Here is a 26,985-nt window from a genome sequence, read left to right as displayed (position 1 = left end):
CGCAACCTTCCTATGCTGAACACAGTCGTGAAATGCAAGCCGCAGAGTCGAACGCAGTCGTGCCTCTTCGCGCGCGTGAACGGAATTGATTGTTCGGTTTTGGGTCTTGTCTTTCGATATTCTCGCCCCTACACATACTCCATCGCCTCAGTGCAGTGCTACGGACGATCGGGTACGGTTCACCAAAACAAAAATTATAAAACGGAAGTGAAGACATCACCCGAGGGACAGATCACAGTGAAAGATCTTGTTGTACGTAGATAACAAACCCACAGTTGCTTTTGCTGCAAAAATTTTGAACGCAAACGCATTAACCTGCCAAGTGTCACCCTCCCGGAGCGTTTAACCCGTGCGATCTCCTCCCGATTTCGTTCAATTTGTAGTGTCTGCAGCGCGTAACGAGAAACGGCGAATTCCTATCCGATTTGCGGGCACCGTGCAATCGTTGCGAATTTTCGGGCTCGGTGTTGGTGTGTTTGTGATACAGGAGTGCAGGAGGGATAAGATAGAGAGGAAAACAAAACGGCCTCTCAAACAGGCAACAGCAGTTGCCTACAGAAAAGTGCAAGCTTTCCCCCACGCACGACGCTCGAAACGGCGGGCGCGCACACCATTAGAGAAGGAGAGCCCCCCGCCCCCTCGCTTGCAGGGCGATTAGAGAGAAGAAAGCAAAAAAAAAACCTCCCCATCCGCAAGAGCAATAGTGCACAGGTGTGTCCGTGTGTGTGTGTGTATGCACACTTTTTTCTTTCTTCAATTGTTGAAAGGGAAATTAGTGAAAACGCGGTGTACCCTCGCGTGAACGTGAAGTGTTGTGTGTGTGCAGTAAAGAGGGAAACAAAGGGAAGGGGAAGCACACAGAGGTGCGAGGGTGTGTATGCAGGGAGCGCGGGAGTTTGCCCAAACCTTTTGCCGCTTTTGGTTTGAATTAATTTGAATTAAAACGGTAGCGAAACGGTGTGAATAGTGCGAAAAAAAACCGAAGCAACCGAAGCTTTGACGTGCTCACGTGTGTGTGTGTGTGGTTGTTTTCTTTTTTTTGTTTTGTTGCTTTCTTTGCTGCAAGTCAGTGTTAAACCGAAGCAGGCTGTGTGCACCGAAGAATCTTGCAAACACTTTGACATTTCGTTCCATTTTTTTTTTCGCTTTGGAGGACACTGAGGACACACACGCACCGAGGAGAAAGGGAAGTTTATTGTTTGTTTTCTGTGCGGGCGAATAGTTTGGCCGTTTGGTGGAAATTTGCTGAACCAAACGCAAAGGAAGAAGTCCTTCCCACGGATCGACGCCGGTGAAAAATCCCAAGGTGAGTGGCTCGTCCTTTTTTTGTATTGTGAAAATTCTTCCTTCCCCCCTTTCCGTTGGGAATGCTGAACATTACGAAAGACAGTGCGAAGTTAACGGGGCGCTACGGTGGAAAAACTAGCGCAAAACTATGCTTGATTTTAAATATTTTATCGATAAAACAAACCGGGGCAGGGGCCCGGCTACTCGGAGACAACCCCGTCGGTGTGGGTTGCTATGCGAAGGAAGTTTTTCCCTCCCCCTCCCGCTGCCCACCGCGTGTACGGAATGTGCTGCGGCTCAGTAGCAACTCACCAACAACAACAACAACAAAAGGGGGGCAAATGTATTAACCAACTAACAACACAACCGGGGGAGTGTGTAGCGAGGAGTGTAAGGGCCTATCGCAACGGTTCGAGCCTCAGTCGGGGTGCCTCCGCTTTAGTGTGCAAGAGCTGAACCGGCGGTTAACTTGGATGCAGTGTCCCGGTTTCGCCTTCATTCTAAGCTTTGCCGGTGTGAAACAGGTCTGCTTTGGGCCTTTCTTTATTAACAACAGAACCCTATGAAATCGAAAATAGATTGAAATTGAGCAAAGCCCGAAGCACCACTATCGCTTAGCTTCTTCAGGTGTGTACTTCTTGATAGGCTGGAAAATTGGGACGCTTTTGGTGCGATCCGCGCATCCACTCCAATGCATTTTGAGCGGGTCTGAAGGGGGAGAAGAAATTTCCAACCATTCCGTTGCATGCTCCATTTTCAATTACCCGACCGACATTCGGCCGTTTTGGTAGTTGGTAGGGGCGATAAGGCACAGGAAAAGGTAACTGGCAGAGGCGGGAGGCTTTGGGCTTTTGCTCTTTACGTGTCATGGACATCGCAATTGACAGGGTTTGGAATTGAATTATAAATGGCTCGAAGTCGATGGCTCGGCCTCACCTCAATCGATAAGCGACGAAGGTTCATTGGGATTTTATGGTATCGTTCTAAATTTTTTTTTTGTTTTTTTGTAGAACGTTGTTTGCCAAATTATGAGCCTAATCTAATAATCAGGAGTCCGGCGATCATGATCAGTGCTTCTTATAAAAATAGGGAAAATATGGTCGCATTGGCGTTGTTTTGCTTGCTTCTCTGTTGAGGACATATTTTATGGAAGCGAAACACGCGATGTCGCTGTCCAGGTCTCTGATTAATCGCATTATGTTTTTTTATTTGTTCATATTTGATGAGTACCTCGAATGAGCCAGGTTTTGTTTGGTGTCATTTCGATGTTATATTGAAACTAAACTTAATTATTAAACGTTTGTTTCGTTGTTAGATGTTTAACACTCTGAAGCTCAAAACTGTTACCAGGCGAACATCTTTTCATCATTGCTGTTCCAATCAAACTCTTATCGCATCAAAACCGTTTACCTGGTCCGGCTTTTCTCGACCTTTTCCGGCACAATTCGGCACAATTTTTCATTAAGCGATCGAGATGACTTAATACACCTTTCCCACCCCGCAGTTGCGGCTAATGCTGGGTGCGGTTTGAATATTTTCGGCAAACAATTCTTTTTACACTTGTTCGCTTCTTTTAGCTCATTTCATTTAAACGCTAAAACAAAAGGCAAATGCTCCGGCTAACTGGCAAATCGGGCCCGTGGTTCGGCCCGTGAAGGCACCGAGAAGGAGCATCGGGCTAAGACATTGGGTAAAGTTTTTTTTTTCCTTTACATAACTACACAACAATCGACTCGCAATATCACCATCATAAGCCACCGGCAGCGCGAGACATTCCACCGCCTCTCTGCAACATTCCATCATCCTCCCACCCCACCCGCCCCTTCCGTGTGGGGAGCCCTCCGGAGTGCGCGCGAATTTATCATTTATTGAATCATTAACGGGTTTATGTTTTTTTGTTGTTGGGTTGCGCTTGCGATCTATTTTGTTGCTGCTGGTGTTTGTATCTTTTTTGGCTGGGTGGCTTTTTGGTCTTGGTCGTTTCATTATTTTCCAACTGCAGCCATCAATGTGCGCTACCCACCCCTATCCCCCTCTGTTTCGGTGTGTTGGTGTGATGCGTTGTCCATTTTTACCTTAGTTTGTGTGGTCGTGTGGCGATGGTTGGACAGAAATTCGCACAGCAATTTTCTCTCCTCTAGTTCACTGGAGTTTTCATCGTTTTTCCCTGCTGCTGCAGGTTCACTCTGTATGACTCAGAAGCGACGTTATTACGCTACGGAGGGTTTTTTTTCTGTGTGCCTTTGCTTTCTTTGTGCATCGCTCGATTCCATTTCATATCTGCTTTCCGAGACGTCATCTGTCTCGAGAGCATCGGTTGCGAGCGGATAATCCAGAGTGATTGTGTTTTTTTTTTTTTCTTGCTTTGTTCTCGGTCGCTGGGGACCAATCTTAACGACCGAATGGGAAAATCAATGAATTCGATTTTCCATTCAGCTTTTGTTAGAAGCGAAGTCGTCTCGTGCCATACAATACAGAACGTGAGCAATCAGCTTAAAACATGGCCAGAGATAGAAAGCGAACGATACAATGTTTTCTAAATTTAAAGCTGCACACTGATTACTGATTTCAAACTTTTGAAACAAGCAACTTACTCGTAATGCACTGTAATTCCACAGAAATCCCTCTATTACCGCACAACTCCTCATAATAACAGCAATGAAGAGATGTGCTCGTTGCACTGAAGTTGCATCAAATGTCGTAAAAATATCGACCGGCTGCTACGTGAGCAGCCCATGAACGGTGGATGGCAGACCACTCTCCGCTACCGAGTGTACGCCCCACACAGGAATGCACATCCAGCAAACCCCCCACAAACACCCCAGCACTGTCCCCGTCCGCGTCAATCGTCAAGTTCAAGTTCAGTATCCTTTTATTGCATCATCTTCCCGAGGGCCAGCGCTGGCTGACCAGCAGTACCGCTTATTACGGCAATCAGTCGTCCCGATCCCCCATCCCGGGCTCTAACCGCCATCGAGCTCGACAAATGCTGGGGGGAATGCTCTGTGCGTGTGTGCATAACTTTGCGATCGCGATTTATGTAAGAGAGATCAAGATCGGAACGTGCACGGGCCTAGGCTCTTCTCATTCAGCGCAATAACTACTGCGCTCCATAATTCTCGTCCATTCCCGTTTTTTTCTTGCCCCCCCCCCCCCCCCACTTAACCATCTCTTTCCGTCTCGTCTTCGTGCCCGTCGGAAAGGGTGGTAGCAGATGCAGCCCAAAGAACGCCCCCTTTTGGAACGATGGGCACCGTGTTTACAACCAAGCCGCTGCAGTCCCAACCACAACGGGGCATGCCATCGTGCGGACCCTTGGCGAGCCTCGTTCGACAGGGTCCGATCGATCCAGGCTCGGGTACACGAGAGGTGCAGTTTGCGAGTGGGGAAGTTCTCGCCTGGAAAGTTCATTGATTCCTGTACTATGTGATAATTGCCGGGTTTGAAGAAGCTTTCTGCCGTGGCAGTAGAGAGTCCTGGGGGAGGTGGTTTGAGGGAGCGTCCTGTGTCCTCTTCCAAACCCCGTGCATGAGTGTGATTCTGTTTCGCCAAGCCAAGCATTTCCCCTTTCATACCGAACAAGGCTATCGCCCGTGTACCATCTAGGCACTGAGGGGGGAGCAGTTACAGCATCGCGAACGAGTTCTTTATGTACGCGCTCCAGCACGACCCTGACTCGCATTCTACCGCTACAGCTGGGCTGGATTCTGCTCAAGATGATAATGATGTTAACGTCGAGCCGAAGGTGTACGCTACATTTTATGCCACCTCTGCGCACCACCCCTTGTGCGGCCGGTGGTCAGCTGCATTACATCACATAGCTGCGCGATCATCCCGCCGAGAGCCTGATCTTGCGCACGGGCAAGGACCGGGCGTGAATAGTTGCACCAGCCAACAAGGGCTCGTTTCGCCCTTCTTTCGCACCTCACGTGCGCCCAGCTCCAGCTGGGCTCGTCGGGCTCAGGGGTGATTATTTTGGACCACACGCGGCAAGCATCGTTCATCGGCATTCCCGCTATTCTTGCGCTAGGAATATCCCGCCGACACTGTCCGGTCGTTGCCATCAGTGTCTTGGGGATCGGGAGGATGGTGGTGCGGGATGTAATGCGTTCCCTTCAACTATCTATTCTGTGAGAGCCCACTCGTGGCTGGGATGAGAGTGCAATCATATTGAAAGGGATTCATCTCTAATTATTCCATCCTAGCATGATGCACCACAATGCGATGCACTGGTGGGCGGAGAAAGGAACAGATAAATTAGCTTCTATTTTTAGCATCCCGTCCAATCGCGTACCACTATTATGTTACGCGCTTGTACGCCACATCCTAGCATAAAGGTCTCAATAGCAAGGTTCTCAGATGGCCTTTGGAATTGCGCGCGAGCGTCCATCTTCAGCTCACGCCTCAACGCTGGAACTAAATCAGACTGACAGCCTAGGTGGCTAGGCGGACGGACAACACGGGCAGCACACACAACCTTACACAAATCACGCAACGCTCAATGTCCTCCCCAATCGCAAGCGCCGCAAATGTTTCTGTGGCGACGTCCGTGATTTATGTGTCCACTCACGGCGTGCGATGGGGCTCGAGAAATAGATTCGTTGCCTGGGTCGCCGGTCGTGTCGCCACTTCCAGATGCCTTCGGTGCAGCGAAATCGAGGCAATGCATTTGGTTTGATTTTCTTTCTACCGTGTTTTTGTCCCCCCCACTTTGTGGTTAAGCGCAGCCTTCTTTATGCTGTTTAGTGGGGCTTTGTTTTAGTGGAGGAGCTCCAGCCCCTGGTACGTGTCCGGGGGTAGATAAGAATGATGAATTATGTAGATCCGATCGTGTGTGTGTGTGTGTGATGTGCGAATTTCGCGGACAGACTACTAACGACGGCCCACTGTACAGATTGTGACAGATATTCAGCCTGTTGCCCGCCCCAAGAAGGTGAACTATGTACGGGTGTGTGATTTTGCAAGGTCCAGATGAGGGCAGCACGTCTCATGTGCAGCAATTCGGATGTAAATGTAACGTCCAAACCCATTCCTAGCTCAACTTCTATTGAGCACTTGGCAACACTGTTGACGCGAGGTGCCTTCACGTGCGGCGAGTCGCTCAGCCACAGAGATAGGGCAGCGTGTTAGAAAAATGGGAGCATTCAAGCGGCCGGATAATTGGAAGTACGGTACGGCTCGGAATCAAATTTTAATTGCAATCCACACCGTGCGCAACAGTACCCTGCGATTGTTTCGAGGTAATGGAATTTTGAAGGTGATCGTGAGCACCCTCTAACTGAAAAGTTCCTTCTCTGCGCGCGCGCACCAGCTCCACGTGTAAGACAATTACAAATTGACGTTCATTATACTGCAGCTTGACTTCCTCTTTTGGCACGGTCGCAGTTTTGTGATTGGTTTACGAGCCGATTTGCTGCACCCTTCAAGTAGGAGCTCGAGAGCGCTCTACTCTCGAAGATCTTCATTTGCGGATCAAGAAGTCTCCGTTAGGCCTGGACATGTCATGTACTGCAAACACCCACACCGTGGTTGTAAAGCTAACAACAAGTACATAAAAAATACACTAAGAACTTCGAAAAAGTTCATAGTACCTGGGACCAACCAACCAACTGATTCATTCGGAAGGAATTCGAATAATTCCCGCTGCGCAGGGAGCCATCTTCCGAACCAAATACCTTCGCAAAGTCATCCTCCAAGAGGCAGTGCAAAGCGGAAAAACGGACGTGTGCTGTTTTGCCCGTATCTTTTCAGCGCTTGTTTGTTTTTTCATACCCAATTCGCCCGATCGCGGATGGTGGTGGCGGTACGTGTGTCCAGCGAGGCTCACCACTGTCCAGCCGGGCCGCCTGCCCTTACACGAGGGCGAATGTCAGAAGACGTGATCTAACAACACATAATTTGCCTTAACGATCACCGGTGTGCTTGGAAGGCAGATGCATGTTTTACTGCGCCGTCGCTGTAGTACGGAGTTCCGTTCGTCATCTTCTGCTCGGTCTCGTCTCCTGCTCTCCGCACGCTACAAACACGCTGGCGCACGGGGGGACAGTGTCTACGCGCGCATCGATCTTGATCTTGGCAATGAACTGAAGTGGCAATGGCAGACGAATGGCAGCGAGGAGATTCTGCGCTGCTGCTGCCAACACGAGATTCTAATTCCAGTAGCGTTAGTCTCATTATCTGTCTTTATTCTTCGATACACGCTCATCCCCAGGCCCTCGTGCACCGACCTGTCCCGACTCTCGGGATCGTCTCAGGTAGCTTGATCGCGGGTGCGTCATGTGGCTTGTTTTGAACGTTCAGTTCCATTACCTTTTTTTCTTCTCATGTTCCCTTTTTCGTGTGTGTCTCTGGTCTCACCCGCTACGCGTTGAGATAAGTTTTTTCCTCTCTCTCTTTCTGCCCAGCATTCCAGCGCGATTTTGTATGCCGGTGGCCAAAGGGTGTGTTGATGTTATCATGTTAAACAGAAAACAACAAAAAATTGAACACTCAAACATTGTCTTCGTGGTTGATTTTTAGAACATATCAGTCTTCCCAATGTCTAGATTAATGGAACCTGATGAGTACTGTTGGTACAAAGATGAATATAACAGTTAACTAACTCTACCTCAATATTACGAAACAACATCCAAACCAACACAAAAACAGGACATTCTAAAAATGCGCATCAGTCCAACGACATCGCGATCGAAACGTCACTGGATGCCAGCGATGTCACATGCCTTTGCCCTGAATAACAACATGTGCGTGAACGGCACATTCTTTGACCGCCGAAACTGGTTCTACGCTGAAGATCGACCTCCTCTGTTCGATCCCTTGCACACCCCGCAAAGGTATAGGCTGCCCCCTTCCCCTTCCTTTGCGATCAAGCCAAGATCAGGTCGCATCAGATCTTTGGAGGAAACAAAAAAAAAGGTCGAACATCTCTTGCGCGTCCCCGTTTATCTGGGCATGAACTCGATCGGACGCTCGTGTGGCCGATCGTACGAGATGAATTCGTCCACCACGACGTCATCGTTCCGGTGTTCAGATTTGGAGATTCATTCCGGTCTGCTTCGCCCGTGTTGCTTACTGGACGTGGACTAACTGGCCTTCTTCTTCACCTGACGTCACCGACATCGATGAATTCCTTTGCCAACGCATCGTGTTGTGTATCGCAATGCCAATGACACCGGCAACGTGGTGCGCTTCGTCTTTCGCTGGCCACCGTTTTGTTTTTTTTTTTGTACTCCTTCCTTCGCACGCCCAACAGCCTACCTGACTGCACCGGACCGCGGTGGAAACGAATTCGCAACAATTTCCTCTCGAAATAACGTCCCACAGCCACTGCCGACCCCACTGTCGGGTGCTTTTTTCTTCCTACTTTTTGCCGGAGGAAGCGCAGCAATGGTAACTGTTCAACAATACTCTCTCTCTCTCTTTCTCTCTCTGTCTCTCCTCGGTACAAGTCACGCATTGCGTAATGTGGCCATATTTTGTGCCATTTGGGGTGTTGGGTGGCGCGTTGGTGCATCGGAGATGAAGGAAAAGAAAAACACCAACATGGGCTGTACCGAAATTTTTCACTCCATGCGATCCGGCTCGGAGCTTTCGGTTACACTTCAGTTTGGGTCTTCTCGTACGGTTTGCTTGTTGCTTGGGAGTTGGACATTTTTCACGCTTGTGGTAACACACACGCCAATGGTACGGTACGATGAATACAGATGCTTGACTCACGCTACACGATCGCATACCGATCAATCACAAATGAATTAGTAATCCGCTGAAGATGATTATTTAATTTGGGAGCTTGGTAAGGTAATGTCTGCCTGCTTGGAGCAAGTCTTGCCTTGTTGGAAATCAATAATTTTAATCATTTTTGATTACCTTTCCCTTAAAATCATTATTACAATGATAAATGACAAGCGTGTGGAAAAGGAAGTGTACACGCTGTCATGTACAAGGTTTTTTCGATCGTCTACTTCGCGGTTCTGTTTTGCTACAGCAGACTACACACATGCGTTTCCTCACTCTATCGCGTACAGTTAGAGGGAAGCTAATTACTCATTCTCGAAAAAACCTGTACCCCAATTGAATAAACTCACGATTTCACGGTACCGCTGCCGGCGATGCTGGTCATGTTTGTACACGTTGTCCTCTTAGGTTTTGTGTATCGGTTTTACCAGTTGCTATGACTTGTACATTGTCTCACAGCCGAACTCATTTCATGCCGGCTGGAACAAGAATAAGTGCAATTAATTCCGCACGGCATCAATTTCAGAACATCGTTCAATTTGCATGGATATAGCTTCAAAACGAAGAAAAAAAACAAAACAAAAACACAAAATAGATGCCTTACAAAGGTGCTTCCATGCATCGTTTATCCATTGACGTGTTCAAAGAGCAATCAGTAATTCAGGTTCTATTTTTGGAGCTAGACAGACACGAAGCTGTCGTCAAGCGGCCTAATTGAATTGTTTCAGCACCGTAGCCACTGCTAATAGAATTGTTGCTTAACTGTGCCCGACTCACGTCCATCATTGCTCTCCCGTTATTTATTAATCGGTTGACGAGGCATGAAATAACTAATAGCCTCACATCAACTATAAATGTCACGGGTTTTTTTTTGGGTTTTTTTGTGTGCTGCTCACCTCATGATTCCTCCAAAAGTTGATGAACCCTCCATGTATGACGTTGAGAACGACATTCTATAGCCCAATCAATTACCGTAGCAGTATCATCCATCCGCCAGTGAAAAGTGTGTCCCGCTGTTCATAAATTGAGATTACAGTCAGTCAGGTTTCGGTTTTGACATAGCACATCCGTTTACCTAACCGCGCATAATAATCTCGTGCAAACGTGAGACGCCGATGGTTACACGGTGCAGCAAGCAAACACGATCAAGAAGGTCCCCGGCTCAGCTGCTCTGAGTGTGTGTGTTGGGTGTCGTGTGGATGAAAACTCGACCATGGTTCACGAACTGCACTCACATGAATTATGCATCGGCCATTTGGCCGAATTGTTGACGGAGCTGGGCGTGTGGCAGAAGCTAATAGACCGGCGCAAGTTATCAACAACGCAGAGGGTGCCTTGGCATGTAAGGGGTGACGTTGGAGAGTTCCACCAAAGTGTTGCAGATAGTTGAAGGAATACTTTTGATGGAATCAACTTCATTTGGAGCAATTCCAAGATCAGGTCCTCCGACCAATCATTATAGCATGATGTGTGTGTGTGTGTGTGTGTATGTGTGTGTGAGAGCTGTTGTCATAAAACATCATAACAAATTTGTGCCTACGTGCACACGCCGTATTAGTAGTACCTGCTTAAATATGAATGAATGCGGGAATGAATGAGCCGTGAATCGTGCTCGTAAAAAGCTCATGCGGCCAAATGTCTGGTGCAGTAGTTAGTGAGGCTATTTTCTACTTAAGAAAATACGATAGACAGACCTACTGATTGTGTTGTGACTGGTGGTTTGTTGGTGAGGTGGTGTATCGAATGGAAGAAGTTCCCTAGACATGAGGGAGGACGCATCGAAGCACGTGAGCTTGGCAGCATGGAATTGGTGTGGACACCAACCAGCAAACTCCACGTCACGTTACTTGACCGATCGTTCGATGGGTCTTTATGGTTTGGAGGTCTTGGTCTTGTTCCGAAGGATTCTCAACAGGATTCTTTGTTGTGAAAATCCTAACTAATATTGAAGTTTTCAATGTACAGCAATGGGCTCCGTTGGAGAGAAACTCCTTAGCTAGTTGTAGCTATCGGAAGGAAATGCAACTCACAATACCCTAACAAACATCCACATACAACACATACACACTCATCCACTAGCTCTCTCTCTCTCTCTCTATCTCTCTGTAGCAAATAAACGGTGGTCAGTGTCGAAGGCTAACGTCGAGGACCGAGTACCGAAGACTGTAAGCTTCCAAGTGGTATGTGTGGTGATGTACGTGACTACCAACCGCAATGCGTGAATGGCCGCATGCGATCTACCCGGTCTGATCGCCGGGTCGCGATTTCGCTGGGCTGCGCAGCGTAGAAGAAGCGCGTACACTACTCGTGTGTGTGTATGTGGCAGCAGTAGGGACATATGCTCGCCTAGAGCTCCGGTGCACACATATATCTTGTGTCTTGTGTGCGAGGGGGGCATTTATAGCATTGACCTTGCGGCACCCTGGTTGCCGGTGCCGGTGCTACCGATACTCTATTGCCGGGCTTCGCCTAGTCGCCGCCCGGTGACGGATGTTGATGCCGCATTATTGTTACCACTCTCCGATACACGGCACGGCCGTTTCTCCTTCCCCAGCCAAGCCCCAACCGAACAATGCTCACTGTACGACCCGAACAGTCGCAAATTCGCGATGTACAACAGACCCCATGGTAGAGCCCTGGTTGCGCGGTACGCTTTCGACGGTCGTATGGTGGTGGAATGCAACGGCGTAGTTGTTGGGTGTCTGAATTTGGAGATTGTTCCGTTAGTTTGGCGGGGCAGTGTTTGTGGTGGCTGTACATGTACTTCCGCTTGCGAATTTTGCCCTCGCTGTGCCATATCATTCCTTCCTTCTCTATATTCTGCTTTGTAGCGCGTTGCTGGTAGAGTAGCGTGTATACTATTCCTGTTAATGTGGTTCCAATCAATTGTGGTTCGTTATCTAGTTCTAGATATCAAGCGCATAGATTAATCTTCTAAAGTATGATGTATCGATCTCCAAAAAAGCTGATTCCCAAAGCATTATTGAGCAAACAACCAAACCAAACTTTGCTATGCTGTACGATCGATTAGCGCAGTACATCAACGCAACGACGCAAGAGGGCGCACTAAAGGAACCACATACAACGAACTTGGTGGCCGGAAGGTCCTCCGTGCTAAATGCCAAGTTCAGACCAAAGTGGTCTATTTTTGGGGGTTACGATTAGTTACGATTTGGTCGTAATTAATGCGCCCCTACTTCCACTTCTGCATTCCACGCCCATTGACGTTGGCTTTCGTTTTGTGCAGCCACTTTGCTTTGCCACTCTGCCTGCTAGTGCTCGTCGGGGGAGTGCTTGCAGTTTTCTGTTTTTGTTGCTGCCGTTTGTGGTACTTTTGTTTTTCTCTTGTTTGGCTGTTTCAATTTTTCACATTTTTTGTTTGTTAGCTCACACATTGTTTGTTTATACTTTGCTGCCGTTTACACAATCCAGGCGTGTGTGTCTGTGTGTATTAGTGAAGCCTCACACGCAGTTATGTACGGTGTTGTTTTCTTCGCGCTTCGGTTTCGTGGTTTTGTTTTCGTTCCAATATCTAAATGTCTAACAGTATGATTTATATCAGCTCCATGACACCATGCCACCATATTACCTCGGGGTGCTCGGGGTGCTCGGAATGGGGCGTGTTCGTTCGGTCGCTGCTCGTCAGGTCACGCTAAAAGTGAAGCTTGTGCGCTACTCCACGTCACGGGGGGCCACTGTTTCGAAGCTGCTGCGTATCGCGCAGCTAGTTGGCGTGTGCCTTTGAGGCGCTGGTAGCGCCACTACAGCAGTAAGCCACACATCCTTTTCGGCTACCTTCCTCCGGCTGCACCGACTTCCATTGCGCCTAATTCCAATGTGTAGATGTCGTGGTGTGGTGGGTTATGCAGTTTTTTTGTTTTGTTTTAGCTGGGACTGTTTGTATCTTTACCATGGTGAGCTTTCCTATCGTGAAACATGCGCACGCTCCTCTTTCCGCTGTGTGTCTCTGTAGGCCGCCCGCCATTGCTTTACTTTGTTGTTGATACTGCCACTTGTTTTTTGGATAGTCGTAGTTGCACACCGTGTGCGGCGATTAGATTTCAGTTCTACAAAAACTCCCCTTCTTTACCCCGTTTGAAATAGAGCATCATCATTTCCTAACCCCTCTTCATACTGGTACCTCTTTCCCCGCGTAGCAAAACATTCCCTCGTACAGGGTGACCTAGATTTTCACTTTTTATGTTGCTGTTTTGTTGATAATTCTCAGTCAGTAGGTTGCTCCTAAGCGACCCTGTTTTTTTTTTTGTTTGTTTGCTAGAGCTTGCCGATACGAACACTAAAATGTGTGATAGATGTGGTACATTGCTCCATCAATTGCTCCTCATTCACTTTCCAAACCACATACAACCACAATGGAGCGCAAAAGTCAAGCGGGAATAGGTGGATCACCATCCCACACCGCATCATTTCAAGTTCAACCACCTTCCACCAAGAATGCTCTGCACAAAACCGCGTCAACTGAAATAAATGACAAAGTGTCGTGTAAATTATATGCAGAAAAACGAAAGTTTTAATGAAATTGAAAGCAAACCCCTCAACCCCTTCCCCTAACCACATGGCCGGTGGCGTTTGCTCACTTCTAACCTAATTCTGTTTGGCACCTTCGTTCACCTTTTCACCTGAACATCTGTTCAGCAAGCGGCACTGAACTAATTTCATTCAACCCGACAACTTCCCCCCCAAAAAATGGTATCTGTTCACCTCCGTAGTAACGCCGTCTGTTCACCTGAATGCCCCTGGTTTCGATGAAGTTACCCCATTGTGACATAATAAACCATCCACTGTCACGTTTCAGCCCGGTCCGTGCATGCGGTCAATGAGCTGGCTCGTAAAACTGCTCGGTCGAGCTAGCCCGGCATCGATGACACGTACGTATCCCGCGGGACGACCGACGACTGACCGCACCCAGGCACGGGCCGTTCCACTGCGACGACCCACCACTAACGGCACCAGCCCTAACGGTGGAAGGGAAAATGCTAAACTTGCCAAAACGGTCCCCATCCCCCCAGCCAACAGTGGACAATAAATTCTCTTGACCTTTGGATCGTATGCGTCACGCGTTCTAACCGGGCGCGAGGGGTTGTCGCAAAGCACAGCAGCGTCATTACACGTCTCTCGCTTAAAGAGTTTAAATGGCGCACGGGCACAATCCTTTCGGGTTTTGCCTTTTTGCACCGGTTCTGACCACTCCCCTAGGTCGTCGAGAACGAAGGCTACGGCTCTGGCGAGTCGCGGCGAGGGCATGGCGGAGCAAGGGGTGCAAATGCAAACTCCTCTGTCACGACTGTAACAAGAGTCTGCTAGATGACTATGAGTCGTGCTTGGAGTTTTTTTTTGTTTGCAGTTCAGTCCTCCTTCTTTGCCTGCTTTACCTGGACCTGCTGTATCATGAAGCTTTCACCAGCTGTTTGGTGGCAGGAAGGTTCGCTCCCAAAGGGTTCGGCCGTTCAAGTTCACCAACACGTTCACGCGAACCGGGCAGCGGTTGTTTCATTCCCCGCTTTTTTTGTTGTTGTTCATCATACAAACTAACTAACAACTAATCACAACACAACAACAAAAAAACGCTCCCCACCTACCCACTAATTGCAGCTACACTCGGTGCTCTTTCACTTTCGTGATCTATTTCCGAACGAAATTCTATTTTATGTGATCGCAGCTGACCGCGCGCCTGATACGCCGATCCGCAATTGAGGCGTTCACAGGCGCTGCCTGTTCGCGCTGACAGCATTAGTGTATCGCAGTTCCACATCTAAACTTTGGCTTTCCATCCTGTTTCTTCCCTCTCTAGCTTCCAGCACCGGACACACCGGATTCGACGGGCCGACCGACGAGACACGAAGATGGGCCCGACAGATAAGCTAACCACCGCTGACCGACGCCACCACCACCACCGCACGATGACCGCACCGCCGCCAGCTCGCTGGGCACTGGGCGGCGTAACGATGTGTCTATTGCTTCTCACAGCGTCCGTCGTACAGACAGGTGAGTAATTGCAATCCCAACCCAACCCGTCACGCAATGTGTACAGCGTACAGCCGATGGTTTCGCGCGTCCGACACCTTGCGGGCGGGCACCAACCATGTGCGATTTTGAATAGAAAATTAGAAATGCGAGTAGCGCTTTCCCGCGAAGGGGAAGCTAGTTCTCAGGATGTATTGATGGAGGTGGTGCTTCTAAGCAGACGGTGCATTGGCTGGGCGCAATTGTGCTTGTGCACGTGCACGGGGCGAGAGAGCACTGAGTCTTTTCACTGTCGGTGCAGTAAACAACTTAATTGGGTGTGAGTGTGGTTGCAAAATTCACTAAAAGGTCGTCGAGATATCGGAAATTGGATTACAACGTTGCTAACTCTGGTGTTAGGTACATGAGCTGAAATTAATGGAGAGAGTGAATAGCAACAATTGCCTCATTTCCTCAAAACATTGATATTACTTAGATAAGAGTTTAGGGATAGCTTTAACAACAGTTTTTTTAGGACTAGCATCGTATAATTCCAATGAAGCTAGCTACAATCAAACCTTTAATGGCACCTCAAACCTTTAATGGCACTCACCATCCATGTTCTTTCTAGCGACCCTCAGAGGCTAATGAAATTGTGCGTTTCATCACATTCGTTATTGATTTCCTGCTTCTGCGTCACTGCACTGTACACTGTATCGCCATCGCCAGGGCATTTGCAGAATAATTTATATCCTGCGCTTTGCATTGGCCATAACTTGCGCGCGGATGAATTATGCTTAATTTGAATGCAATTAACTACACTCGGCGAGCACTCTGCGGCGTGCGGACGACCGGATGGGCCCCCATTAGGAATGCGTCATCCTTGAAAGCCCGGGGTACCGTGGTACCGGTGGCGGTGGCATTTTTATTAAGCCTTTTCGTAGAAATGGCCCAACGGCGGTAGTGTGATGTCTTCGGGCTTGCACTACACGGGCAGAACTCTCGGTGACTTCTGAGCAGATGAAGAGTGTTTGTGGTGCTAGAACTACAGTTTATTTGTGCTAGCATATGGTACGAATACCTTCGTCCGGTGTGACCTTGAACCAGACAAACCAACGACGCCGCAGCGGCACTACAAACAGCAAAAGGTTCATGTTGGGTGCCTCTTTTTTCTTGAAGCCTTCCCCGACACTACAAACATGTGCAAACAGTAAGGATGTATCATATCCCACACCCTCCTGTACCTACCCAATTTCCTGGACGAATAGCCTTCACCACACAACCGAAGGGAAGGGCTCACCAGCGTGTGTGTGTGTGAATGTGTTTGCTAATTACGCTTGCAAGGCACATCCAACGCCGCCACCGTCATTCAAACCGCGCTGCCGTCGTCTGCCGTGATGATAATGACCGGCCGGACCCCGATGGTGGTAGATGATGATGGGTCACCAAATTTGAAACATTGTCACGACCTGATACGAACTGCGCCGAACGGCCAGCACACCACCGCACCCAAGGTTCGGTTTTGCACTGTACGGGCCACACACCAGGGGCCAGGCGCTGAGAGGTAAAGGTCACCGGCGGGAATGACTTCCGGCAGCCAGTACTCGGTAGCGTTAAATTGAATCATTTAATTTCGCTCCCGCGCATAGCAATATCTAGGTTTGGAAATTCTGGAGGACGTTGAGTTGATGGGTGGTAATGTAGTCTACGGAATGGGACGGTAGCATCACACTCCGTAAGGACGCACGTGCCGTGGATGAATCGATATTGTCGTGTGAATCTGAAGCTAAATCTGAAAATTTCCTTGCGGATATTCCCATCTGTATCGCACCAGCTGACCAAGGATGTATGGCGAGTGTCAACTTGGTCAAATCTTGCTTGGAAATACCGGTTGTTTGTTGAAAATGACATTAACGCGCGTTAATTCCCTTGCATCATCCGCTCACCAATGCTCCAATACATTCAAGTTTTAGGATAAGCCATCGTGCTTCGTCTTGGAGGTTGTGTCCTCAACGACACGAAAATGATAATAGTTTTACTTGTCAGCCAAATTATGGCAATGAACATTCCTCATGATGTCCGAACATCCCTATATTGCATCATCAGTTTATTGGCCAGCTTTACGTAACCTTTCTTTTGCACGCCACACACAAAGTGTCGAGTTGATCAAGTTCATTGCTTTCATTGAAAACGGACACTAAAACTGATGGACTCGTCTACTCGTTGCTCGACGGAGGAATTGGAGGTGACTTTCTCAAATTTCGCCAAGTAATAAGTACAGTGCTGAGACCCACCCAGCGCACTGTATGAATGAAGTTCCTGCCACCTCAGCACCACGAACTGCACCCACAAACAGCGGTAACGCCGCAACAACAGCTGACCATTGCTGAAACCTGAACCTTCCCCAACAAAGCATACGGAGGACCACCGATGCGGGCTGGTGGCCGTTTCTTGTTGCATTTTTATTGCCACCCAAGACTCCCCGGCGGCCCCAAGAAGAGGGCCCATCCCATGAGGTAGGGCCCAGGACGGTGGCCTGGTAACCTTGGTATAGGAAGTAGCAGGCAGGCGAAAAAAAAACACACACACACACACACTGGCTTTCCTTGCCTACCGTGTTGGGGAAAGAGGAATGCAAATTATGCAAATTTCTACGTTTCTATCTCTAACCGCCCATCAGAGGACGATGACGTCCGGATGTGGCGTTTGGTTTGGTTTGTGACTGGCGGGAAGAAGTAGGCAGACAGGGAGGTAGGACGGGCCAGGTGTCTTGTTTCCGTTTCGTTTGAAAATAAACTCATCGACACTGGGGATGGAAAGTTGAGCAGTTCTAAGGTCCAGGTTGAGTTCTACGAAGCACAATCTCTGGAGGTCAATGTCAGGTGTTGGATAAACGGTACCCTTCCGGACAAGGAGGCTAATTGCTATGCAATTTCCAGCACTTGTTTATCGCCGTAACCTTTGCCCGTGTTTTGGTTTAGGTCCTATGTTACGAGAATAGAATACACGGGCCTAACGGGGAACGTTCAGGGAGGTCTGAGCTGGATGGGTTTTAGGTTTCTATTTCCTTTAAATCTAAACTCCACCAACTCCGAGTAATGGGAGAGATGCATTCATGTTCCTGGCGGTGAGTTTTTGATGTGATTTCCTTCCAATCCTTCTCAAATGCATCGTTGACGTCTCCTCAAACATTTAAACTCGGTTGGTGTTTAAAGTAAACCTTTCCAACACCATCACCACCACCACCATCAATGGTCAAAGGTAAACGATGTATCTTTGTCACTTGGGCAGCAGTGGGACGTTGTGCAAATGCAGCCGTGCGGCACGGCCCGTGCACGGCATTGTCGAAAGTGATCTCTGATTAATGAGTTTTCTGCCACTTCTCTGCCCTCAACAAAGGTGTTGAAGAAAATCAATTTCTCTCAAACAAAAAGGGTCTCAAACCCTATCTGCGGTCCCCGCTGACCGCTGGTTGGCTTGTGTGCATGGCCCCTTTTTACTGTTGCCCTGGCTGCGTGCGTTTGCACCTTTAATGTAATGCTCTGTTTGTGCATTTCGAACTTGAATGTATGTCTGCGCCATATGTTCAAACCCTCCCCGTACTATTTGTCATCGTTCACCCCGGCACATATTGTTTGCGGGGCCGTTTCTTCATGGTCACACTGTGTGCAACATTCGCAGCAGCACCATCATCGCGGTGCAACAAAAAGGCGAGAATAACACGCTTATGTGCGAATGAGCGTCGTTTCAGCCATGGGTTCTTGTTTGTCTATTTGTTTGGCTCGCGGATGTTTTTCTACCACCACGACGCCGGTGCGGGCTATTAACGGATTTTGCGGTGCTGCGCGGACGGGTACGTCCACAATATGCCGGTAATTGTGGTATGCAATGGTTCTAAAGCGTGTGAGCGCGCCAATGAGCTTGCAAAATGATGTCGATTGGATTTCCGATTGGAAGGAATTATTTCAATCAGAACCTAGCTCCAGCATCCTGCCGCAGGAGGAAATGGTTTCCTAGTGTACGGGGCGATGCAAAGATGCTTTTAATTTACACTACACATTACACCGTACGCGTGTGAGCGACTCTCGGGACTCATTTAGTGACTGTGCAGATATTCATCTTCCGAGTGCTACCGTTTCCCTTAAAGGATGATCTCATCGCTCGGCTATGTCTGCTAAACTTCCCGGGGAGGTTGTGTGTGTTTTTTTTCTATTTCTCTCTTCTTTCTAACCAATGACAACACAAACCGTCATGACCACCGACGATCGTCGGTAATTGTGATTAGGGAAAATTATAGGTCTCACCCGAGCAGATGCCCGAGTACCAATCAACAAATCCCCGGCATAACTTCCTTCGCTTGGCAATTCTGATGTTCTGGTAGCCGGATCTTCTCGGAGTCCCTGTCTCACCGGTGCGATTCATCAACTCCCGAGTCATACACACACACACACACATTCCAGTTGGCTGGATTGATGGAGTCATCTGCCAATTTTAGAACGAAATCTTCTTCGCGGAAGTTGAGATATTAGCAAAATGTGATTAATTTTTTGCTCCTGTCCTGGAGCGCACGATGCCCGCATGATCGAATCCCGGCCGAAGATCATTCAACAATGAAGACAATGTTCGGCAGCTGTTGCTATTATAGCAAGCGCAAACGAATTGTGCATTAAACACCCACAGTTGCTGCGTGCTGCTGTCGATTAATGTGGCTGCTTGGGTGAAGCTTTATCACAATAGCTACCTAGATAACGATGAAGGTGGGAGTGGTATACATTTCTCCCCCTCCAGTAAGGCAGGGTTGCTGAGGAGCGGCGTCGTAAGGGTTGGGAGTTCATCAAGCAAGTGATGAGAAAGGTGAGAAAGATGCGTGACTATGACGAGATTGTGTTGAGAGATATCAACCAGTGTAGTGTAAATAAAAAGGTTGAAGTTGTAGTACACAGCTATCTGTCTGGGATAGAACAATCTTGCTAATTCACTAAAATCGACAAGTCTCATCAGTCAGTCAGTGTGGTGTTACAGGATTGACTTGGACGTCATATGCCTGGACACGAATGAAAAATGGAATGATCTATGCAGCCTCTACCGCATGAGAAACTCCAACACCAACGTTTCCAATTACCTGTACAACAGTCAACTTTTCTTATCATGTTCCATTTTTCCCGGTTCTTCTTTTTCTCCATCTCCAGGACCTGTGATCCGATCGCGACGCATGATCCGCGAGATTTATGTCGAAAACTCGGCCGCATCCCCAGCGGCACCAGAAACCGTCCCGGCCGAGATGCCTAGCAGCACCGCCAGCAACGGTAAGTCTCCTCCTCCACCCGAATTTGGTTTAATAAAAGTGAAAACTTTCATTAAAATTCCTTTCCAACTCTATCTTTCTTTGCCCCATTGCCTGTCCGTTGCTTTCTCTCCGCTCCGGCAACTCTACCGCTGCTATCTGTTGTGGCCGACTGACCGATCCAACGCAATGCGCGCGACACAGCAACGGCAAGTGACATGTGCCTGTACGATGGTTCCTACATTGAGCGATCGGCGATAGCGTGCGAGAAGAAGCACGGTTGCCGTGCGATTCAGAAGACGGGCGAATGCTGCCCCGACTACCAGTGTGGTAAGTGTTTCGAAGCCGATGTCACCGAAAGGTCGTCCCTTTGTGCTGCGATATCAAGATGAACCATATATTTGCACTGCGGTGGATTATGATTGTTTCAATGCATTCTCTCTTTCTCTCTCTCTCTCTATTTTCTCCATTCTGCAGAGTGTCAACGCGACGGCAAAACGTACGCGAACGGTGAGAAAGTCTTTGATCCGAACACGCCTTGCCGTGCCTGCTACTGCCAAGGTAGGGTCGAATGCAGTCGAATGTATAATTAAATTATACTCTTACTGCTGTCACACACCTGGAATGTGTCTAATGAGCTCGGTTTTTTTTAACTTTTCAGGAGGTGAAATTACTTGCAGTGAAGTGAGCTGCTACAAACGCAACGACTGTGATCCGAAGTACATCCCCGGACGATGCTGTCCAGAGTACGACAACTGTCCCCCACTAGGTAGGTTGTCACGCATTCTACCGGTCACGGTCTGCTGGCCTTTCCAACACTTCGTTTGATATCATAATTAACCGAATGTATTGTTTTGTTCCTGGTCCTCCAACTTCAGAAAACTTCAAAATCACAGACTCGAACGCAAAGGATACCGCACACAACGAGCGACACGACGAGGAAACGAACGAAGTGAAGGGAAACTATGCTGCCGAGGCCGAGGACCTGACAGGATCCGGACTTCAAAAGCAACAGCCAACGACGACAGCGCCAACAACGCCACCACCGCCCACCGTTACACCGTCGATGCCGAACGATAATCCGCTCGGTATCAAGATCAAAGAAATCACCAAAGCGGAAGAGATTCGTCTGACCGACAATCGTCCCAGTGCGGAAGAGCAGCAGCAACAGCAGCAACAACAGCAACAGCAGCAACAGCAACAATTGTTGGCTAGTCGCGAAACAACTGCCGCCTCATCTTCACCCCAAAGCGAGGAGCTCGTCAATCTCGAACACTTGGACGTTCACGTACCGGACGATGATGGCGAGAATGGGACAAAGATTGTACGCCACACCGATGCCGACGGTATGCGCTCGGAGGTGAATAGCGGTGAGCAGCGGAAGGACTCTAGCGCGAGTGAGGAATCGCTCAAAACTACCTCGGCGGAAAACCGTCTGGAATCGAGCGAAGCTTCCACGATCGGTACGGTGTCATCGACCTTATCCGAGTCGGACGAATGGATGGACGTGAAGGAATTTTCCGACTCATCCACCTGGTCGTCTTCAAGCTCTGTGTCCGTCAGCACCTCGACCCAAACACCCTCTTTGGCTCCCTCCACCAGTGGACCTTCGGCCCACGATGAAGAGGTCGTATCGGAGAGCAATATGAAGCCATCGAAGCAGGACAATGCACTCCCAGCCGTGGTTCAGATTGGCGATAAGCTCGTGATTGTGGACCACAATCAACCGAAACCCATCACCGTGATTCAGGTGGAGGAAGTGGAAGGTCTACAGCGAGGAGAGGACGACAGCGTGTACGATCAGGAGATGTATACCGAGCGTAGCCTTCCGGCAGCCGTGGAGAGTGGTCGCGAGTCATCGAAGAAGCTGAAACTTCATCATTCGGCCGAAGTGGAGCAGGAAACACTATCCACGCAAGCGGATTCTAGTGCTGCGTACGAAACGGTTTACCATTCCGGATCTACCGAGCAGGGTGGCGGTTCTTCGGAGGAGATCTTCGAGACGCAACTCTACACCGAGGGACCGGAAGATGCCGCAGTTTCGGCGGAACGGAACGACACACAGCGCGGTGAGCCACTGTCGGTGAGCAAGGAAGAGTTTCTTCACATGGGCGACTCGCAAGAACCGGCAAAGATTCGACAGGAGGAAGATCACACGACAAGTGGACCCGTTGCTAGCTCCAGTACATCGTACAGTAGCACCGAGGAAGGCAGTACCACCATGTCCGATCTACCCGTTTCCTTGAGCTCCGAAGCTTCGGGCGATGAGATGATTTACGATACGCATTTTTACACCGAAGGACCGAGCACATCGTCGGAGGAGCATGGCCCAACGCTAGGCACGGGCTCGGAGGAGTCCTCAACCGCTGGCAGTACGTACGTGCCGCGTCACCCTGTCCCGGTCGCGGATGAGTTGGCCCCACCGCGCGAAACCTACATCGAAGACAACGAACACGAGCTCATCCATCCTGGGTTCCAGCCCATTCCGGAAGATTTTAGCCTACCGCAGCTGGACCAACCGGCAATGGAGATGGAAATGGAGCATCACGCTACCCCACCGAAGCAGGAAAAGATTCTTTCCGATGTGCTGAACTTGAAGCACAACATGTCCTTGACAACGGGTCTTCCACTGGGTAGTGCGGAATCGACGACCACCTCGGAAGCTTCGAGCCAGGAGGAAACGTCCAACTCCCCATCGTGGTTGAAAGAAGATCCCCAACCGCAGCTACGCTCACCGGGCGAACCACTACTAATTCCCGAGTGGGAGCGAATGAATGGTACGAGCAGCGGAAGCAGCAGCAACAGCTCCTCCGAGGAAGATCTCGATCAGGATGCAAGCGGTGGTGGCAATGAGCCAAGCGATTTCCAGGTGCTAAAGATGGGCTCGGAAGAGTACGTAGACGCTGGCAGCGAGGGCAGCGGTTCCGAGCATCCAACCTCTCCGGCCACCTCGGCCAAGACGTCAAAGGCCGAAGACCGGTCGGAAGAGGACGACGAGCCGGAGGGTAAAGCAAAGGAACCAACTTCGGCGGGGGCAGTGGAATCGGCCGCCAATGCTATTCTCGATATCGATTCTCCCGCGGCGACGAACGCCACCGACGGTCAGTCGGATAGTGTCAAGCACAATCCAAAGAACGATGTGGAGAGTTTGAAGTACGATGAGGACGAAAACAATGCCACCGCCGAGGAGGCCATCCCCAAGAAGGTGCAGCAGCTTGAGTCCAGCGAGCAGGACGTGACAGCGGGCGGTGTGCAAGCGCCCACGTTGACCAGTGTTTGAATTTCCCCCGTACCGGTGGAAACAATAGCAAAAGCAAACCCCTCTGGTGCCAGTTTTAACAAGCCCCCTTCCCCCTTTTTAAGCACAGTGACACAGTCCTCGGAAATGTTAAGCAGAGCAATGTGGTGTGGTGTCATCTTGGTTATCTGCAGACGTGCCATCATGTTGAAGATTTCCTCAAAAATGGCAATGATCAGGTTCGAACCACCTCAGAAGAACAGAAGAAAATGGGACAAACAAACAAACAAACAAAAACTAGCGTAACACGGAGGCTTTCTCAAGGTCTCATCATCGGCATTAGGCATTCATGGGAAGGTTCATGTACAGACGTTTGATTGATTGATTCAAAATCTTTACGTTTATTGACAGCCGAGCAAATCCGATGTGCAAATTATTTATTGTTCGCACCGTACACAGGACATTCCTCCATTACTCGTTTCATTTAGTTAATGCTCGTGGTGGCATGCAACAGCGGATCCGGTTTTTGCGATCCCCATTGATATATAGTGCGGATAGGTACAAGGAGATACTACTGTAGATACAAACAAAAAATAGGACGCCGCATCGTTATCTCTCGGTGGCGGTGATAAAGGTGTTTAAGCGTCGTCGTCGTAGAGGGGGGGTAGAGAGCCCTGTAGAGCAGCCGGTATGTGATAATGCGCGATAAAGGATTGACAAGGGATGAAGAGGGGCGAGGGATGTGGAATGGCATTAAAAAATGGCATTCCCCTGCGCTCTGTTTCTCTGCAAGCCATACCATGCCGGTTTTAGTTTACAAACACGCACACACACATACACACACAAACACACGTAAGATAGACTGTTGTGTTTAGGCACTAGCAAGTACGTATTTATTAACTGTCATGCTATTTATAATACCGTCGGATCCTCTATCTTTTCACCTACAAACGCAAAACCAGCCCATCCCGGCGGCCATTATCGCTCGCACAGCTGTGAGTGGAAAGCTCCCTCACAACAGTCTTTAGCAGCAGCAGCAGCAGCAGCAGCAGCTCCTCAATAAATGGTGAAGAAGAGCAGAAGCGAATTTCATAGAAATAAGATAAAATTTAGGAACGAATCGTACGTGAAATCAGCAGTCATATCTTAATCTTAATAGTACAGTCTCTCTTTGGAGAGAGAGAATGGATTGGCAGGGGGAGCATTGCAGGCCTGTTGGTTGATGATGGAAGCTACCGTTAACTTGGAGGGACCATTCAGCTGCAGCATAGTCCTAGCACATTAGACGATTTTCAGCGCTGCTGAGAATGGACAAATGTGGACAAGGAGGAAAGAAGGAAGCATTTTTTATTCTGAAAAATAAAATAAAGAAAACAAACAAACAAATTTTCTGGTACACTACCAACATAAAACCTATAACTACAAGTTCAAGCATAATAATTATCACTAGCACGTAATCTAGTATCTTGTTGAGCGGCGGGGGTAGATGGACGGTAAATGCAGTAAATTAGCCTAAGAGCGTTGTAGTCTAGAGCTGGGGAAGGTGTAGCTAGCTAGTGAAATTAATATTATTCAAACACAACCACACTGTAAAAAAACAAACAAACTATGAATGAATACATTGCGAAATGGAATAAATATTTCTACGACAAGGTACGACAAATCTACAGCGTGCAGCAAAGTGTTATTTTTAGGGAGAGGAAAATTGGTATTTGATTTTCAGAAGTGAAAAACCAGAATGAAACCTTTGAACAGAAAAATATTGTACAAGAAAAAACGCTTCCAGCACACAAAACAAAACGCATGGGAAAACGCCTACCGGTATGCTTGCATTGGGTGTGCTGCGATATTGCATACTTTAAGGCGTTTCTGGATGAAAGAAAGTTCGTCTCTTGTTTTGTTGAAGTCTTTCGTTTTCGATGCCCATCATGATCGTGAAAGGTAATATTTACTTCAAATACGTAATAAATCCTTTATTTTCTTTACACTAAAAGGTAAAACATATCTTCTTTTTTGTCATTATGTTCGAAATGGACAACATCAATGGCAAAATGAAAACAAAATCCCACCACACAATTAAATCCCACACGGTGGAGGCCTTTCATCAAACAGACAGTGCACATTGAACAATATTTTCACTCCCATCGGAGGACGAACTAAATTCGATTCAAATTACCCACCCCGCACAATGTCGATATTGATGGCGCTTCGTTCGGCCACCGAACCCCACGGAAAGGGTTGACCGCAAACCACCTTCAATAAACCTCCCACCCACTTCGGAAAACGTGACTTCCGAACTTTCCACCCTGCCTCACTACCCCACCCCATCACTTCTGCTCCGTCGTGCGCCAAAGCAGAGCAAGCAAGACAACACACACAAACACATACACCTTCCCTTCAAGCGGAAGGCCGTTTCTGTACGCGGGATGGGAAAAATGAGAGTGAAAGTTGACAGTTTATCACTTTTTGGATCGTGATCGAGGTACGCGATCGATCGAAGGCAAACCTCAGGAAGCAAACAGTCACACACACACACACATACGCATGGAGAGTGGGAAAAAACGGGAGCATGTGTGTGAGTAGTAGTAGTAGGTTCGGTTGAGTCAATGCGTGCTGCAGCAGCAGCACGCGCCATATACGCGTGGGGTACACACCGATGTGCCGATGGTAAGAGATCCCGCGCCGCTGGGAAACGGGGCCGGTGATGTTCCGTGTCCGTGTTCCGATAGGCAAATCGTGACGCCCGCGTCCAAGGGGCATATTGCAGGGTGGTAGCGATCGATTATGTTTCTCGCTCTCTTCGCTTCCGTTCGCCTCTTCGCTGCAAAATCGCCACTGTCTCACAAATGCCGTACAATTTCTTCGCCGTCCCACTCCGTAAACTGTGAACGCACAGGTTCCAAGCTATTATCGCAAACATTTGCTTATGGGTTTCGGTAGCGATTGCGTATTATTTGATGGCATTGATGGTTTTGTTTTCGTCTGGCGCGTTATGCAATCGGGTGGAATTATTTGAAGCAAATCGCTTTTCAATGGACGGTTTAATACACACTGAATATGATCGGGGTTTTTTTTTTTATTTCGAGGTCAACTAATAAGAGATAAGCGAATTTTAACATTTGCTTCTGTTCGTTTTTTGCAAAAAGCTAAGAAGAAACAAACTTGCAGCCAATAAAGGGTATTAAACGCGCACTGTGCCTTCAGTGTTGTGGTTGAGTGTTTTGTAATACAAAAAAGACTGTTTTATAGCTACAAAACCCCCTAAGCCACGAACGGACAGATCAACTCATCTTGCTCAATCAAGCACCACCAAGATGAGGAAGTGCAGAGCGGTATTGGTTTGACATTTTCCTACCACGACCCCTTTCGCTGTGCATCCTTGCTTATCACTTTGAGCGTTTTATTTATAACAAAACGCATCCTTGGCGTACCGTGTTTGCCGCGAACTGTCGCCAAGAGACGATGCCAGCTTACAGCT

General features: G+C 48.5%; 1 protein-coding gene across 2 annotated transcripts; it reads left to right on the top strand.

The window, feature by feature from the left end:
- Window positions 1-25,174, top strand: LOC4578107 (ataxin-2 homolog). Of its 2 annotated transcripts, XM_061661586.1 has the most exons (8): window positions 1-1,306; window positions 11,131-11,201; window positions 14,834-15,027; window positions 20,175-20,291; window positions 20,474-20,599; window positions 20,747-20,830; window positions 20,931-21,038; window positions 21,148-25,174. In XM_061661586.1, the coding sequence occupies exons 3-8, from the start codon at window positions 14,886-14,888 to the stop codon at window positions 23,547-23,549; spliced, it is 2,979 nt and encodes a 992-aa protein (XP_061517570.1). In that variant the 5' UTR covers window positions 1-1,306; window positions 11,131-11,201; window positions 14,834-14,885; the 3' UTR covers window positions 23,550-25,174. The 2 variants fall into 2 exon arrangements, with proteins under 2 accessions (XP_061517570.1, XP_001237896.2); XM_001237895.2 differs by lacking the exon at window positions 11,131-11,201.
- The last annotated feature ends 1,811 nt before the right edge of the window (window positions 25,175-26,985 follow it).

The sequence above is a fragment of the Anopheles gambiae genome, chromosome 3 (assembly GCF_943734735.2).
Source record: "Anopheles gambiae chromosome 3, idAnoGambNW_F1_1, whole genome shotgun sequence".
Classification (NCBI taxonomy): domain Eukaryota; kingdom Metazoa; phylum Arthropoda; class Insecta; order Diptera; family Culicidae; genus Anopheles; species Anopheles gambiae.
This window is presented reverse-complemented; position numbering and strand designations above follow the sequence as displayed.